The 19,604-nt window shown below is 31.9% G+C and overlaps 1 protein-coding gene across 1 annotated transcript in view; it reads left to right on the plus strand.

Annotated features, from left to right (window-relative positions):
* LOC118195367 (zwei Ig domain protein zig-8-like) overlaps positions 1-19,604 on the plus strand; it is a 550,410-nt gene that overhangs the window by 508,246 nt on the left and 22,560 nt on the right. Inside the window, exon 4 of the mRNA XM_085818895.1 lies at positions 60-356. Coding sequence (XP_085675021.1) covers positions 60-356 — 297 coding nt within the window. The remainder of the gene's footprint in view (positions 1-59; positions 357-19,604) is intronic.

Genomic DNA, 19,604 nt, shown 5'->3' on the forward strand with positions numbered 1-19,604 from the left:
ATATTAATATAAAAGGGATACATATGTACATTCAAAGTATTTTTTCTTTCTTTTTTTAGTTCCTCAAGCATCAATACGGGAGGCTCCAGATCTGTATGTAAAGACGGGAAGCGCTATTAACTTGACCTGTGTAATAAGCCAAAGCCCAGAGCCCCCTGTTTTCGTGTTCTGGTACATCAACCAAAGGATGATCAACTATGATTCGACCAGAGGAGACATCACACTGCAGAAAGCTGGAAAAGACACAGCCATCAGTAGACTCTTTATTAAGAATGCTCAGCCGGCAGACTCTGGAAATTATACATGTGGACCTTCTAATGCCGGTGCTACTAGTATTAGTGTACATGTTCTTAATGGTGAGTTGAATACCATTTGGTTTTTAACATACTTGGATAAATACTGTAGTAAAAAAAAATAAGTCATTTATAAAATACCGAAAATAATGCAACAGAGTTTCTTTTTCTACGGTGCATACGTTCCGCGAAATACCATATAAAAAAGGTTAAAATAGTAAGCTACAATAAAGAATAATGATAGTTAGGTCTGCTTACATAAAAATCAATTCAAAAACTAAAAAAAAATCAATTGATAAAAATCAATTTATCAAAAACTAAAATTCACTCTTGTTTATTGCATTCTAATTTTATTTAAAAAATAACATCATAAAAATATTTTTAAAAAATCAATGTATTCAAATTTTAATATACCACCAGAGGGTTTGTTATCGTTTTTATGCTCTCTCAGACTATTAGTCTGATCTTCGTCTCACTCCAGCTAACATTATCAGGACTTTTATTTCCTTTAATCTGCTTGGCAAACATGATGTGTCATTGACTACGAACTATGTCCTGTGGAGTGCAGAAGTGATGACAAGATCAGAAGGTTTTAATTACCCTTTATTTTCCACTATATTACAGGCGCTCCCGCACTTCGGGATATAAATGCCTGTGGTCAGAACGTAAAAATATAAGAACTACTGACTAACTAAAATTTAAATAAAAGCTAACTTTACACAAATGACTAACACTAAGACTGGCCTTTTAAATTATTACATATGTAGTACCCAAACTGTGGAAAACTACAATACGTCTAAAATAACGAGAGGATTAAACCTCTGGCCTTAAAGGTGGACAGCAGCTGATTGAAAACTCGTGTGGAATGCAGTGGCAAGACGGCTCACTTTCTCTCTATAATTCTTGGCAAAAAGCCACAACTTAAATACTTAATCGTTAGAAAGTACAATTTGCATAAATAAGTTAACGCGTTTATTCTGGCCAGAAGTAGAAAATAAGAGAGGATAGTAAAGTTTTAAAATAAAAAATAAACGTTAGTAAAACTTAATATCCTTACAACACAACTTTTGTTTTGGTTAAATACAACATAAAATCACAAAAAATTTAAAAGCACTGTATGTTTAGAAATATCAAGAAGTGTTGGCACACATTTCCCTTTTCTTTTTTAGTCCAAAAGAGTTATTAGTCTCGAAACATGCTTTTGCGGTGTTTCAATTTTCATTCGAGTCTGTTGCCTTTCAGAAAAATATAAGACTTGATTTTTTTTCATTTTTAATCTGTCCATTATCAATTAACAAATAAACTATTCCTAAGAAATAAATGCATATTTTAAGAATATTATTTTTTTATTTTTTATCTGATTGATTTAAATAGAAATGCATTTCTTTCTTGATATGCATAATTAAGAATATTAAATATTTTATAGCATTGCATTACATATTTATCACCTTTTAAATATACAGAAGATATTGAACGTTCCCGTGTTAGTTTAGATCCCGTGTTAGTTGTACATTTATTCAAACGGAATCGGTATTCAAGACATGCCTGAAACTCAAAGGCATAGAATAACATTCATTTACTTGGTGTCCGCCTAAAACATAGCGGAGGAAACTACGCAAGGCGAAAATGTCGCGGTACAAAACATCGTGAGAGAAATGAAAGCAAAGAGAAAACATCACAGTTCTAAAACATCATGGTACAAAATATCGTCATCGAAAATAAAGCGGTTCAAAAACTTCGCAGTTTAAAAATACCGTCGTCAAAAATATCGCGGTAAAAATAAAGCACCTACAAATCATCGCATGACGATAAAATCGCGCACATTCGCTTTTCAGCTTTTAAAAATTATTAACTTATGACAAAAATTATAACAAAATGCTGGACTTTTCCTCAAAACTATTTGTATAATATCACGTAATATTATCAGTTGTTATATTTTAAACTACTAAAACTTTAAATAGAACGCAATTCAGAGAGAGCTAATCCTATCTCACCACAAATTCGCTTCAATCAACAACAACAGATATCTAAACAACTGAGAACAGATGGTCTCTCTCTGGCTTTTTATAGCTTTTTAAATAGGCCGCGTGAGACAGGTAACGGTCATTGTAGTCAAGTTCGAAGGGAAAACTCCCAAAGAGGTGAGGGTGTCACAGACGTCTTGAAAAATCGTCTCGGAGTTTCTCAGATTTTTCGAAAGAAATTCAATTTTAAGGTTTCCATTAAGGCTCTGGTTCCGCTCGTAAAAACATGCATTAATCATGAGCTTGAGAAATTTAGATTGCACAATTTATAGCTTTCGATGAGCCTTTTTAGTTTAAGTTTCAGTCACCCATATAGGAGAGGCGTATCTTCCTCTTTTTATTTCCTTGTATAGTTAAGCTGAGAGTTATACATTTCAGTCAAAAAAAATTTCTACAATGGGTTTAGGAAACAATTGAAAAATTCTTCCTACCCGTCAGACGAAATGAACTGAAATGAGCTCCTGTCAGACGATATCGTTTGATCAGGCTGTATTATCACGTTAGCGTGGTCACATGTGGCCAAAAGAAATTGACATAATCGCTCATCTTCGCGCATGATATCTGGCAGATATATATGGCAATCCAGATTTAAGTTAAATTAATGTGAACTCGTGGGACAATATAAAAGAGAGAGTTAAGCTCAGATCGCGTTTAATGAAATTTCTTTCAATAATTATTTGCAATAAAATAATTGTATATTAGCAAGTAATGGATCCAGATAATCGTCTTTAATAAAATTTCTTTATAAAATTGACTTTTCCTTAATTGCCTTTCATTAGTACTGTGACTTGATATGTAGTCTTTGTAAGCATATAATAAGCTCTTATGATGAAAACTACTAAATGTGATGCTGGATGTGAAATTTGCAACGTTTTTAAAATTTCCGTGACTTGTTGTTACGTTACTCATATTTTTAGAATTTTGGATTTCATATTGACTCTTTTTAGTGGAAACGGTTTTGATTTACATTTATTTAAAAAATAGTTAGTTATAGTAAATTATAATACGTTAACATAACAAGCAAAAACCGCGACTCAAAATTATAAATAATTCAGTATAAGTATTCTTCTAGAACTTCAAGAGATTCGACATATAAATATCATTATTTCTAATGCAAAGTGTTCAATACAGAGAATTCAGGTGAGGCATTTAAAATGCTCAAAATTGATTCTCTATAATATTTATATTCTAGAACTAAAATTATTCATGTTTTTTACCGAGCTGATTAAATTATTACTTTTTTTTTAAAAGGAGAAGTATTTCTGACATTTTTTTTTTCTTTTCTTACCACGGGGAAAAAAACTCCGAGAAACACCTAAGCCATCCACTTCAGCCAAAATTTATTCTCTCTGCTTTTGTAATCCAACGTTCACAAGAGGTTATAGCAGATTGGTGTGGATTAAAATTTAATTAACTCAAGCTAACTGCTAGACTCTGGCCCCCTTACATTAACTGAGTTAGATAAAAAAAAAAAAAATCGAAGTTTCTGGATCAGTCCATTATGCAAAAAGGAAGTTTGAACCTCAAAGTAAATAAATAAAACAATCATAGGATTAATTCAAAAACAAATTATTAAACTTTCTATCAATTACATATTAATAAGCCGTTATTTTCAGTATAACTGCAAATGTTGGTTACCATTTAGTGATCATTTCATGCTGTTTCATTACTTTTCTTGTGGAAAAGGGTTTTCTATCTGTTTAGCAATTTCTGCTTGTTTTAGCACCTGTAACATAAAAACAAATAAAGCCAGAGTATAATCGCAAGTCAATAATCGTTTAATAATCATAATACATAGCTGAACATGAGCAAATTAATCTATTTTATTTTAGAATAATTTTAGAATAATAAAGACTAATGAAAATGGTAATAATTCCGTTACGAACTAAATTTGTCAAAACATGCAATATTTAAAATTCTATACATGCATTATTGCATACTCCGTTTAACACTCATAACGGTGTGCAGTGTTATTGCCCGCGACTTAGTTAATGAAAAAAACGTATCATTTTAAATATTTTAATATAGTTAAGTTTATTAAATTTATTTTTATTACAAGTATCACATTTTTCAAAGACTGATTTTGATTTAATTTTTATTTTATATAATAAGTTAGTAGGATCATAAGGTTTTCGAAGAAATCAGCAGTGCCCTTGCCAGGATTCGAACTCCGGATGGTCCAAATATGCATCGTGTTGCTTCTACTTACACAATAAGGACATGCGGAAAATAGGGATAAATACCGTTTCTACTCCCCTTTTTAAGCAGCAATTAGGGATGAGGGGATTTTCATCACCAACACCTGGTTGTGACGAATTATCTGTCACCACCTTTCAGTTCTCGCACCATTGCAGATACATTAGGTTTTCTTCAATGTCAGGAAACTGAATAAATTCTGAATGCACTCGGCGAAATTCATACTCCGTACCTCCCGAATACGCGTTGAGTGGGATTCCAGTTACACCACGAAAGCGTATGGAAAGTAGGGAGAAAATACTCTATAAGGTGACAACAATTTATGTTAAACAAAATTTTTTCTAGGATTGACTGTGCCAAAATAGCTAATTCCATAATTCCTTAATTTTTTTGCTAAATTTAAAAAAAAGTAGAAGCATTATTCCCGTATTACAAAAAGGCACAATCACCCAATAACCGGCATGCTCCTCAAGAGTTTCTTCAAGTGGTCTGCTTTCATCTTTTTCCAAATAAAAATATCCACATAGGCATTTACAAAGTATTTTGTTTTCACATGACCTGAAAGTCAAACTTTTATGAGCTTTCAACGGCATATACTGAGCAAGCGGTATCTTACCTATGTACTGAACAATGTTCACCATTTGTAATACTCTCGCCTAGTTTGTAATACAATAAAATATATTCCAGGCATCTAAAGCAAGAGCAAATAGATGGGTTTTTAATCCTTGCGATCTAGTTGATTTCAAGTCAAAGCGCAGATATTTCATAAAGTCCGAAAGTATGCTTTTAGGTAGTGCTACACTAAAGAATTTTGAGCCCGACGTGTTGGGCCATAAACCAGAAACCTAAAGTCTTTTGGCAAGAGCATCATACAACTTGTTGGCCCACATGCTTTTCGTAAACATGCGCAAGTGAATCTGCTGAAATCTTTTAAGTGGAGAGGAAATCTTACAAGTGAATCTGCAGATATAATTTTCTTTTGTCACGATTACTTCCTCGTCTTCGACTCAGTTCTCTTTCAAGCTTAAATCCTTAACCTCCGCAATCTATTTTTGCAAGAATTTTATCTTTGGAATCTGTACACTATGGAAATGATGAAGGGATATCTTGTTCTTCTTTCTCGGGAGCAAATGGTGAAATATTATGGTAGTTTGTTTTGAAGGACTAAAAGAACTGTCAGTTTATGAATCAAATTATTGAGTTGTAGTTTGAACAATCTAGTCTTCGGATAAAATAGAATAAATTTATATATCAGATTCTTAATAGGAACTAATTACTGAAATAGAACTGTCAATAGATCTTTTACCAAGTCTTCTTTTGACAGATATTTTCTTTAAACGATTCTACGCAACATGATTTCCAGAGGATAAGTACAAATTAGAAAAGCTGTCAGAAACACGAACAATGAGCCAAATGAAGGTGTGACAGAGAACAAGTTGGAGAACTTACTGAAACATTCAGACAAGAAATACGAAACCATTTTAAAAAGAAATCTAACAAATGGAGTCAGTGCGCAACTTCAACTTGCCTGAGTTTGCTTTTTGCTAAGCAGAGAAGAAGTACAGTCAAAATGGTCGAATCAGTCAAAATGAGATGTATTTATATAGAGATGTGTTAGATAATAATCACTTAAAAGAAACCAAATGAAATATTTTGCTATCTAGGTACATATTTAGGAAAACTAAAAGAAACTACCACAGTATTTGAAGGAAATAATGAAAATATGAAATATTTAATTTCGTTTGTGGTCAAAATAATTCCGATATCGAAATTCTAGTGTTAATATAATTATGCTGCATATTATGGTACAAAATATAAAAATGAGCATGTTATAAAGTTTAACTTTTTCTAAATGTTCTCTCGACATGCTAAGGCATATGTATTTGGAGATTTACTGGAAGTAAATGTAAATAGTTCGAATTTGTTAAAGTAACGCAACAAAATCCAAGTCCCACTTTTAATATGTACGAGTTTGAACTTCACGAATAAATTTAAATTTACTTGACGTTGGCAAAGATTAAACCAACTTGCAAGCAAAGGCACATAAACAAACAAAACGACACAAGCTCTGATTTTTATCCCAATAGGGTTTCTTATATATGCCGTAAGCTTTTATCGGTCTGTCTTAGAGATGCATGCAAAAAAGCAAATATTACTTATTGTCAGAAAACCTGCATTCCCTTATATTTGTGTAGGACTGAAAAGTAGAGATTTTGAACTTGCATTTAATCTCCCAGTGGTCTTCCCCTTACTAGTATGGTATGGAATGCTGGCGTGACTGTGGTGGTAGATGACCCTCGCGACTGTAGAACTTGATTGGAAGGCAAGAGATGCGGTACCGACCTTTTATCCACTATGTACCAATGCGTTGAATTTTAGTTTTTACATTGTTCTTTATATATTTAATTAATAGTCTGAGTACATTTTGGGGTCATTAAATTTGGAATTTGTGAGTAAAAGGATAATACCATTTCAAATAACTTCTTTCTATCGAGAGAGGAATTCATTATTGCTTTCTCTAAATAAAAAGAGAGTAATGGTCATGTGGATTTAATATGCTCTTATCCATTGATGACATGTCGCATCGGTCCTTGTGATGGAATTATGGCTCTAATGACTCAATGTACGACTATTTCAGATGCAGTTTATATGAATTATTGAATTAAATATATTATTTTAATGAGCGAATAGTGAATAAGATTTAGTTTATATGATTTCATAATAAGTATAATGTAGATGGTTATATGAAACATTCCGGTTAGTATATTTGAAATCGAATCACAATATTTTGATATCCTGCTTATTACAGAAAGTTTAGTTTTATTTGGTTTGTACCTTATGTCTGAGTTTGTTTTATAAAATATATTTTCATCGAAATATTCGAAAAGATTTCCAAAAATCCTTTTGAATGGTTACATTTATGTTTGTTTTTCGCATTTTGGGAGGAAATCTTCTGAAGACGAAATCCGAAAGAGTACTTCAACTGGAGAACAAATTTCCGAAACTGAACTTCAGAACTAAACTTCTTACCTTTGGGAAGATTTGTAACAGAAAAATTATTTATTTCTATCCGAGCAATTTGTATCGTTTATAACTCGGACTGAAGTGTGATATCCTACAGCAGCATAGACTGCAGTTTAGGGTTATTAAAGCCACTGAATTTCTGACACAGATATTTTTCTGATTCAAAATGCCGCTTATAGTGACTCTGCAACTATTTTTAGCTTTCATTTCTCCAGGGTTTCCGTATTTATGTTTTTTTAGTTTCCGTTCTTGATACTTTTCAAAGTAAGTCGATACTTGGCCCCCGATGGATGTATCGAAAGTTTTCCATTGGGACTAAATCCCAAAGTACGAAGAAAAAGCGCTCTTATTTCTTTCAGGTTTACCTTTGCGTTTTTCCAGGTCTAGTAAATCAAGTCTGTACCTTGTATAAACAACAAAATCGCCCAGCTCGCGAAATTATCAGGAAAGAGAGAAAAAATACTTTATGCGTCGATCTCAGCTTTCCAAACCATCTAGAAGAAGAAGAATAACAATAATTTCTTTACCTCGGAAAAAAGTGGAGATTTTCTCTTTTTCTTGGGGATAAGAACATGAAAAAATGCTCAAGTCTATATTCTCGATGAAAAGTTTTTTGGGAATTTTGTGGGTGTATGGTGTAGTAATGGGTACGCTATTCAAGTAGGTTGGTCGTCAGCGATAACCAAGGGATAGGTTAGAAGTTTCAAGAAGAAAAAGAAAACATTTTACACTTGAAACATAAAAGGCCTTAAAGTAATAAATGACATAAATGTTGTATGAAGATAAATTTATTACTGAATATTTTTTTTATTGCGCTGTATACATACTATATTCATAAGGGGGATATAATAAATCTTTATACGAAGTACGATATGTATATAATACCTCTTTCGTTAGTCAGTTGAAATATTCCATTTTTCGCCATTATTAAATAAAATAGCATTTTAAAAATGTCAATTCTTATTGTTTTATAAGACTGAAGAAGTTCGTTTTGTAATACGAATAGTAAATTTCAGAGGGTAGAGCTGCATAATTTCATCGAAACGCTTATCGATTTTCCCAATCTGTGAAATTTGCTTCTGCTTTAAAACCCAAATGTTAAAAGATCCTTTATTCCAAAACGAAAGTTACGTAAATGCATTTGTTAGCAGGATTTGCACGGTTCGATCCATAGATTAAAAAGTTGAATGAATATGTCTAATTTTTAATAGTTTTTACGCAAACATATTGTCTTCATCCATATCTGTGTTCTCATATCTTAGTTTATCTTTAAGAATTATATATAAGTATATTTAAAATTATCGTAGACATCAAGTATTATGTAAACAGGGAAGCAATGCTAAGAAGGAAGGATATAAAGAGAGAGAACTTATGTGATATGAATAAAAAATGCAGTTACTAGTTTCGAATGCAGGATTTTAGGTTGTGCTAGATTGACTGATTACAGCAAGGTTACTTGAGAATTAGCCGTCTATGAAGAGTTCTTAAGAAGTTAATTGTCCTTAAGAAGCCTTCGTAAAGTCTTCTTAAAGGGCAACTGACTCATATGCATGTTACACACGGGAAAAAAAAAAAAAAAAAAAAAAAAAAAAAACATGAAACTTCTCATGTAGCATCCCATTGGCCAGGACTGGACAGGTCGAACAAGTTAAGAATATTCTAGTGTTTAGCAATCTTATTATCTTATTGTTCCAGCATAAATGTGCTATCGAATGTAAGAACACAATTTCAGCTTCGAATAAGGAACTTCGAGGTATTTTCTTACCGGTTGCTGAAGAAGTCAAGATTAATTTTTCGGAAATAGTAATGCAAATTTTATTTGCATTGTACCGACTCACATTATTAATTTTCTCCCACTTTTAAATGAAGCCACCAGATTGACTTCTTTCATCACATTCTTAACGTTTTATCTGCTTTCATCTTTTTAAGCGAATGCTCTCTCTTAACTTTTCAAATTCCTCATTTTGATGATGTGGAGGTAACTGTAATACTACTACTACGTACTCCATAGTTAAAATGGGTTGATCTTTAGTCAAATGAAGTTCGTTTAGTAAACAAAGAGATATATTTTACATAGCCAAATTTATGGTTGCACAATGACTTTTCTTGTTTGTTAATTTGGTTTCTGCATAGGAATAACGGATTCCTCTATCACCGGTTACGTGAAATGTTAGCATTATAAAAAATGTAGCTCAGATGAGAAATTGTTTCATCTGTTTTAAGATGTATCAGCATATTAAAGCATGAAATTTTACATTAGTAACAAACAAAGCTTCAATAGCACTGTTTTTTGGTATGGGAAATTAACGCTTCGGATAAATTCCTTGAGGTTATCTCGCTATTCGATTTTGAAAGTTATGTTCCCTATAATATGAGCCGCAATATTTATGCATAAATATGCAAATATTTATCTGAACAATGTAAAATATTTCTAATTACGCGAAACTCTACATGAGTTCGGACTTCTTCGATAGCATAAATTAGACCAAAACTGTGAACTACACTGTATCTTGTAAGTATCACAGAAAGGGGCAAGAGTGTAAAGAAACTTTCTATTTATTCAAAGTTTAACAGACGGCACTAGCTCGTTGCCAACAGAAGCCTGCAGTTATGGCTTGAATCAAAGATAACGGATTAACTAAAACTAATGAAAGTAACCAGTATTCCACTAGCGTAACTTAACGACTTCACAACTGGAACAACATGCAAGTTGGCTCCGACATGAGGTCGGCGTAACAAGCCAATGGAGAGAATAACTCAATGCCGCAGAATACTATTCGCAAGAGAATCAAATTAGCAACGTGGTCTTCAAGCATGTAGAGTACGCTCTTATTCTGTCCTCTAAAACATTCCTATAAACAGTCTCTTCTCTCTATCTCATTTAAATATCACAGTAGCTAGAAATTTAAATTCTGGCAGGAAATTGGAAATGAAAGCTCTGTAGGAAATGTGAATTGTATGTGGTAAATAGAAAAAATTATAGCAAGTTATCATATTTAATCTGAGGTATTGCAATATAATACCGTTATAAAATCTAGACTTTTATTTCGATTTTAGTCGAATATCTCATAAATTGCACTCTAATTTCCATTTCTTTTTCTTATTTTTGTTATTCGTAATAACATGCTTGTCTTTCAAAAGTTTTCTATGCTACAATAAAAACTGCAATATAAGTTTATAAATGCTTGCTTCGACCAATGATTCCTGTATTTTTTGAACTACAGACAATTATTAACCAAGCCATGGCCATTTATTCCTGACTGTCTTTGAATACTTTAGTCCGGTGATTTTTTTACAAGTTAATTGTCTTTTTAAAAATTATTATTATTATTTGGCGATATAATGCCGGTCCAATTCACCATTTAATCAGGGCTATTCGCATAAATCTTACTCGGCGAGTTTTCATTTGCAAACAGTACATACATTGGCTTTAGCTAATTTGGCAGGCTAGTTCTTGTTGAGCCATTATTACAGTAGGAAATGCATTCGAATAAGTTAGCATTTTTTAAATTCATTTTTTTTTTAGTTTATTAGCCTCGAAATCATTTCCTTTCGACCTACAGCTAACATTAAAGACTTAAGTGACTTGTTCGTATACGCGTTTGCTTGATATGTGGGATTTGTTGAATAAGCTACTACTCAGGTGTATATAGCACAAGATATAAATGCGCTTAACCATACGCAATATTAATGCAACCTTATCTTTTTAAGCGAATTAAGTGCAAATGCAACCTTATCTGCAGATTGCTGCCAATCAGATTCAAACCTAATAAAACTCTATAATGTTTTTAATTTCCGTATATGGTGCCGCTTAAAGATATATAGGAATCCTGAGTATACAGAATGGTTTAAAATTACTTATAAGTAGACAAAATCATAACGATAATTTTTTCTGACAAAATTATCCATGTAAACCAAAATGTAATATGCAGTTTCACTTAAAAATATTGCTGATATTTTTTCACATATTTCATAGCATTACAATAAAAGGAACACCTCGGAGAATTAAATAAAGTATACTGTAGCAATAAGAGTCAGAATAAGTTGCATAAATCTGTAGAACTATGGTTTCGAAGATTAAACAGAAGTCCTTCAGATGCAGGACTGAGAAGGATGAAAACGAACATGCACTCAGAAAGTAGAAAAAGACTAAAAGGAAGAGGAAACAATGTAGCTGGCGCCATCCTTTGATAAAATTTGAAAGGAATTTTTAATTTTTTTTTTTTTTTAAATTGAAGGTAAAAGTAGATTAGAATTTTTGTGATTAACCAAAACAGAAAGATATTTATGAAGTAACACGCCTCTCGAAAATCTAATCCGCCAACAGAAGATGTATTTTGACTATTTTTGGCTACAAAGAAACAAACAATATGACCTTTTGACCACAAACTAGCAATAGAGGGTCTTTCTTTTTTTTTCTATGAGATGTCTCATGCTCTTTATTCAGTACAAAATTTTAAGCCTTTCGTAGTTCAAAAAATGTACATTAAGCCACTATAAAAACCCTGAGGAATTAATTTCTAAAATGGGGACCGTAGAGCATATTTTATTGGTAGGAGGAGGAACAGCCCGAAATTTAAGCTTCTGAAGTGCAATTGTGTAGTAACTAATCGATGGAAACAAAGAAATACGATTGAATTCTTATAATAGTTTAAAATGAGAGATAGTTTTTTTTTTTCCTGTTTTGAAGATGATAATCTAATTAGTTGATCAATAATACAAGATGCCTTTGTCAACTGAAACTGCTGTTGTGAGCCGAGTTCTTGATCAACAGCTCTCATTTTTGAAGAAGAAAACTTATAATGCAAGAAAAAAGAAAGAATACGATGAATCTGTCCTTTTTTATTGGAATGACTTAATTGCCGGTAAAAAAAAATAATAATAATTTCTCTTTTCTTCACACAAAGGTATTCAAGAAAACATTTTCCGTTGGCGAATTAGATTTCCTAGAAACCTTCTACAATCGTCAAAATGTTTCAGTTTTGGTTAATAATTTCAATACTAGTCCTTCTTTATTTTAAAAGGAATTATTTCATTGTTTTTCAATATATGATGCGAATGGCTTTATTTCTTCTTACTTTTTGTCTACTGTTATGGATGATCACGTGCTCCTCTTTGTCATAAAAAGTTATGTTTAAGCTTCGAAGTTATAATCTCGTAAATTTTACGCCCTTTACAGTGATTGCTTTTGCTATAGCATGTTTAATTAAATTAAACTTGAAATTTCTTGTGTTGAGCATTGTTTAGATTTTATTTTTGATTCTAAGTCCATGGCCTAAAAATAAATAGGACAAGTAGTAAATTTGCATAAATGCCACCAATATACACAACTTTGCAAAATTTAGAGAAAAATAGAGGCGTTTTCCAACTGATGTAAATTTGAAATTTATAGAGTCATCAGGAATTTTTGAAGCTGGAAAATTGGAAAATGTGCAGTTCCCTCACTCGAACAGTGAATCTCTCGAATACGCTTCGAGTGTCCTTTCAAATCACACCACGATGGCATGCGGAAAGGAGGAAGAAAATACCTTATATACTTCCCCTTTTAATGGGCGACTGAGGATTAGGGGACCCAATCTCCAAATCATGGTGGTGACAAATTATTGTCTACCACCTCATAGTCTGGGTGCAATTTGTAGACTCATTAGGAATTTTTGACGCTGGGGATGTGACAAATGTGTAATGCCCTCGTTGGGACTCGAACTCTTTACTTCTAGAATACGTGTCAAGTATGCTTCCAAATGCACCACAAAGGCATACGAAAAAGAGGGAGAAAATACCTTATGAACTCTAGCGTGAGTAGCCAGATTGTATGATTTTCTTCAAAAGGAAAATGTATTTTAAAGATACTCTTTCTGTGACAACTTGCAAAATATTTCTCTTCTAAAGAAGAGTGTCGCCTGTCAGTTATCTGTATTACTTTTCAATTATTAAACTTACAATTTACACTAGTGTATTGCATTTTACATTGGCATGTATGTGGGAGGGGATACAATAGTATCTCTCTAACTGTGAGTGCCTTCAACATTTAAACGTAACCATGGATAATACAGAATATTGCAACATATAGGTAAGGTGGCATTATTACATTAAAAGTAAATACAGTAAATTTGAAACAACAAATGCTATATACAGTATTGCATTAACAACATTACTTGAATTAGCAATCAATAAGTTCACCTTACATTTCGAGTACTTTCTCTCTCTTCTTCGTAAGTGACAAAAAGGACTTTGATTTTTTTTTAGGTAAATCATCATCAAAATGTAAATCCATTTAAGTTATCGATAAATTATAAAGCAATAAATCAACAAAACTTTGCATAAATCATGAGCTAATGGTTTAGTTCGCGAGCCATACTTCTCTTTTCGTTTACGGAGCTGCCTCGAGAAAAAGACTCAAGATTGTTTAGGCTGCCGTATTTTACAATACTAAGATCTAGTCTGGCTTCGCACAAGTATAGAACACTACAATCTGATTATTTCTTTAATTTTAAAACACTTCTTTGTCTTTAAATACACATAGCGGAAGTTACGGATGCATTATCAAAGTATTATTGGGCACGATAGCTTATATCTTGACTGTAAGCTTTATAAATTTATTCCCACTTTTCAAAAACTCATTACCTTATTCATTTCATCAATTAAGCCGCAACAATTTCTTAAGCAGCATAAATCATTTAGATCGTAATATTTCATTACTTACTAAACAAATAACTTCCCAATATATAAGTCTAAAAATCGCCCTTCCTTCTGCAAAGAATATTCTGGAAGCATGATTGCAGAAAAAAATAGGTGGGCGTAAATCTCATTTTTGTACTTTTATGGTTTCAAAACTGCTTCTTTGCGTTACTCAATTATTCAGGTCTAGCGCTTACCCGCTTTTTATGCAACTAATTTTTTCCCTCCGCATCTTTATCCAGGAACGTTAAAAATTGGAATTTCCAGTTTGAAAAAGGCAGAGCTACGTATTTATGACCTGTTATAAATAATGGATGTGTCAACGGTTTAGAAATATATTATTTCGTTTCCCAGGCAAAGCGCCCCCACAGAATTCCCTTTTAGCTTTATGTACAGTAGTAAATAAGTAAATATGAATATATTGAATATTCGTACATATTTCTAGAAGTAATGCAAATTTTTTTCAGGAATAACTTTGAGATTCTCCAAAGTTCTGTTTTCTGAACGATATGTGTTTGTTTTTAAAGCAATTGCTCTTTTCTTCAGAAAGAATAATTTATCGCAGATACAAAATAAGCGATCTTCATGAATTTATTCGATTAATCAGCATTTAGCTTTTTCGAACGAGGTATTTTACCGAAACAGTTTTTTCTTAAGTTCCAACAGAGGCATTTTATGATGATATATCATGTTTGTTCATTTTTGACATGCATCGTTTAGTTAACAAAAGTTTATTATAAAGTCAAAAGTAACGCAGTTAAATAAAGTTTAGTATTTCACAGAACCGTGTATATAAATTAGGTCATTATTCTTGGAATTTATTTTCTTTGTAACCCACTCCTTGAAAATTAAAGCTTAAATGTTTTAGAGCAGTGGTGCAAAGTGAAGATTGAAACTTTCATTGCTCATTTTAACGGCCTATTCTTGTAAGAATCCCGTCGCATTCCGGAGGAAAAGGATATTATGCCAACTGGTCGCTATACAGAAAGTCGGATAAATATATTTTCTTATATATATTTATTACATTTTAAATATATAACCTTCATTTGAGGACAGTTTATCTTTAGTTACAATAGAACAGTCTTTGTAACAAAAGATCATTGCAGAGAAAATCAAGAGTACTAAAATGTGCAATGAAAATCAGAGGAGAACTCAATATATTTCAGGTTTTTTAAAGCACAAGGCGTCATTGCTAATTTCTAATGTAAATATAATCATTACATCCAAAGAATGAAAATCATTAAATCTTAATTTATCTGATTTATAACATGCGATTGTAGCATGAGATTTTTTAATGCCTTAGATTTTTAATACGTAGCATGCGATTTTTAATACTAATCGGTTCTTATGGACCGTCTTTAAACGGAACAACATTGACATGAGTTTAATATTTTAAAAATATAGTTGAAAGATTATATTTTTTTATTGTACAAATTTTCAGATTGACATTTCGTTATACGATGTGTGGCAAAAAAAAAAGAGACTAAGTGTGTAGCTTGAAAAGAGAGTGGAGTTGGCAACAACTGTTTTGGTGACGTCATGCCACACACCTCCTCTATCCATGCGACTTAACCGACCACGCTAGTGGAGTAGTACTACGTCATTGAGTGAACACGTGAAACTGCATTCGGCCGTAAAAGTGTCTAATATAAAAGTTGAACAGCGAATCAATATCAAGTTCCTTGTGAAACTTAAGAAATCAGTCATGGAGGAAGCATTTCAAATATTTACCGAGGCTTATAGAGATGAAACGTTATCTTATGCACGTGTGTTTGAATGCATAAGCGGTTTTCAGTGGGTAGGGACAGTGTGGAAGATGATGAACGTGTTCCTAATGGTCAAACTATTAATCAATACTACTACATTGAAATACTAAAAAGACTTCGTGAAAACGTTAGGGGAAAAAAGGTCACAGTTGGGGAGTTATAGATGACTGTTGTACTAGCACAATGCACCCGTTCACACGGCCCTATCTGTCAAGCAGTTTCTGACCAGCAAAAACGTTACTGTGATGGTCCATCCTACTTATCCACCTGATGTAACTCCTTGCAACTCTTTTTTTTTATTTCCTTAAGTTAAATCTTGCTTAAAGGCAACCTATTTCACTTCAGTTGAAGAGGTTCAGGCAAAAATGAAGAATCTTCTGAAGGGTCTTCAAAAAACCTCGTTCCAGATCTGTTAACAGCAATGACAGCACCGAATGCAGAAGTGTCTGAATGCTGAAGGAAACTACTTTGAAGGTGGTAACTACTTTAAAGGTGGTGGAGAACTGGCTTTATAAGCACAGGACCAGTCTCGTTTTTTTGTGTCACACCTTGCATTAATAAGAATAAAACATAGAATGCGTTTTCTCAAATCTAAATCCTAAAATATTTTTTAATATTAATCTTTCGGATTGTTCATATTAGCAAGAAATAACTATTACGTAATAATAAAGTTTTTTTATGAAAATAAGTTTTAAATCTGAATTTAAAGGGAAACAGATTCAAGAATTTAGTTTGTTTAAGTTAAAAATAGAGGTACACCACGTTCGCATGCCTTCAACCGTTATCGTTTTTTCAAAACTTCATTTTCAGAACTTTATTTCACATATTTCATTTGAAAAACACATTTTTTATGTATTCAAATTTCAAAATTTGAATGCATCTTGTAACATGCTTATCAGAAGACTCACAAAACATTTTTTGCATTACTTTAAGAACATGACTTAACAGTAATTTTTTCCAAAAGAGAAATTGCTTTAACGAAATAAACTGAAGAAATAGCAGAGTTTCATACATGCAATGGATATTTATAACATTTGCAAAGAAATTACCTAACGGAAGAAATTATATTTATTTACCTATATTTACAAACCTAAAGTAAGGTATAAAACTGTAGATGATCAACATGATGCATCATGAACACTAAGCTAATCTAGTATATAACTAGAAAGCAATACCAATTTATTTGAGCATAGTATTTAGTAAAAAAAGCATTTACTAGGATATCTAAATGAAATATTTCAGATTAAAGAAGCACCAAATACTCGAGTGCTTTATCGTAATAAAGTACCTAATCTAACCTAAAGTTTAGATAAATATTTTAAAATAAATGAAGAGTTAGTTTTGAAGAATTTTCTAGTTTAAAAAATGATGAATAATCCGTAGCATCAAACTTCTCTCGCACATGGCTATTACCTTCTATGATCTCAAGTCATAAATCATGTTTGGCTGGCAATGGGGCGTATATCAAGTTTCGTTGCTGTAATCTTTACTAGCTTCTTAACACAATTTTCAAGACTCTATATGTCGTGAAATATTTCAAATGCATAACACAGCCAATATTTAATATATTAATAGCTCAAAAAAGGTAAAAAAGAAAAGAAAAAGGGGGGTAAAATCGTAAGTTTAATTCAAATCTAAAACATAAATATATTGAAACGTAAGAAATATATTTTTGATATTGCTTGAAAATGTTCTATCTTAAATCTCAATAATTTACTGCATACTCACTATAAAGAGATCATTAATATATTACCTGTTCATGTCACGAACACGATATTTGCATTTGTGTAATAATTAGCTTTTAAAGGTTAGTTAAATTAAATTTAATATTATTAAATCTCTAATTTAAGAATACTTTGAGAAATGTTTTAATGAACAATTATTCCGTTCAAAAACATTATTATATGTCCTATTCTGGGTACTCTGAGACATAACATATTACAGAATAGCTGCTAGATGGAAGTGGTTAGTGAATCTGATTGCTGTATCGAAGGGCCAGGGTTCGAATCCCAGAGGAGGCGTAGATGTAAATTATCTGTTCCTCTTTAGGAAGTAATGGTGAACGCTTCTATGATGCATAAATAATACAATGGCCACTGATTCTGGCCTTAGTAGTAGCGAAAGCCTAAAATGGCTACTGCCCGCCTTCAAAAAGTATATTAGATAATTATTTAATTTTAAAACATTAATATCTATCCCGCTTTAGTTACATCTGAATTCCTAACTACTTTACATCTAAAGATGGCTTGTTTTCAATTTTTCCCGAAGATGACCTGTACATAATCACTTAAAACGCTTACAGTTTTCATAAGTAGCCTCCCTTGTTTAAATTCTGTGTAAATGAAATTTAGTGAACTCGTAGAGTGACTATAACTGGTTTATGAAGACATGCATATTTGCAGCAGCTAACGTAGGTTTAGAACATTTGAATAAAGAATTTGCTTCTGTATGTTTGTTTATGATGCACTTGAACTGTTTAATTTTACTGACTGTAGAAATTAATGCTGTGATTACTTATATTAAGCACTAAAACGCAAAATTTTAAGATAAAATATTACATTTTACTTCACGTTTAAAATTTCGGTATCTCTGTACAGACAGAGTAAAGTGATTGTTGCATGTTATAGAGTATATACATTTCTATTCTTTTAAACGTAAGCATGATATTTCTTGCGCCAATCTTATGGCCATTTTACTGAGAGTTTGGGAAAATGTTCCCCAAAAATTATCGTTAATTTTATGAATAAATTGTAAAAATAAAGGAAATGCTGAATGATCATTTTATCCCAGAGCAATATATATGCTTTTAAAATAAAATGCTTAAATATGCAGTTAAAGGCAATTTTATATTTTTTTCTAATTTCATAAATAAAAAAATATGTGAACTGTTCTTATTTTTGAAACATATAATATAATTTAACGTTTTAGCTTAATACATACGTTCGAATTGACAACATATAACTTGGGTTTTCCTTTAAAGTACTGGTTTGAAGTTTTTACTAGGTGTTTTCATGTACGTTTTTTCCAACACTTTCATAATAAACAAAGCTGTTTGGATAAACCGATGTTTTAATCGTATATATATATATATATATATCTACTTGCTGAATGATCTGCCACATAAACATGTCTGTTTATCAGTACCATTCTCATTTAATATTAGTCAGATACTTTTAATTCAAATGTTCTATTATTCTTCAAATGGGATTTTGTGCTGATTCGCTATAAATGCGTCATTTAACTTTTCATTCGAGTCTGATGCCATTTGCCCTAATGAAAGCTATTTATCTTTAAATCTTAATCGGTCTGTTGAGGATTAAAACCTTAAGTGTTTGAAAGTAATAGGTGCGGTTCTTAACACTATTCCTTCCTTACTTTGCAACTGGAATTATTTAAATAATAAAAATGCATTTAATTCATGATCTATGTAATTAAACATGTTTAGTATTTTCATGGAATGACGTTACATTTTTCTTAGCCCAAAGGGCGTTAGCCCAGAAGGCCTATTAATTTCGTTTTCGCATGTTGCGTCGATTCACTTTTCAAACTGTTGCCTCCAGTTATTACAGACCTGTATTATAGTTGAAGAAATTAAATAATGAAGAATCTACACAAATGCATAT

The sequence above is a fragment of the Stegodyphus dumicola genome, chromosome 6 (assembly GCF_044657685.1).
Source record: "Stegodyphus dumicola isolate Sdum_Otavi_A_Nest chromosome 6, ASM4465768v1".
Lineage (NCBI taxonomy): Eukaryota > Metazoa > Arthropoda > Arachnida > Araneae > Eresidae > Stegodyphus > Stegodyphus dumicola.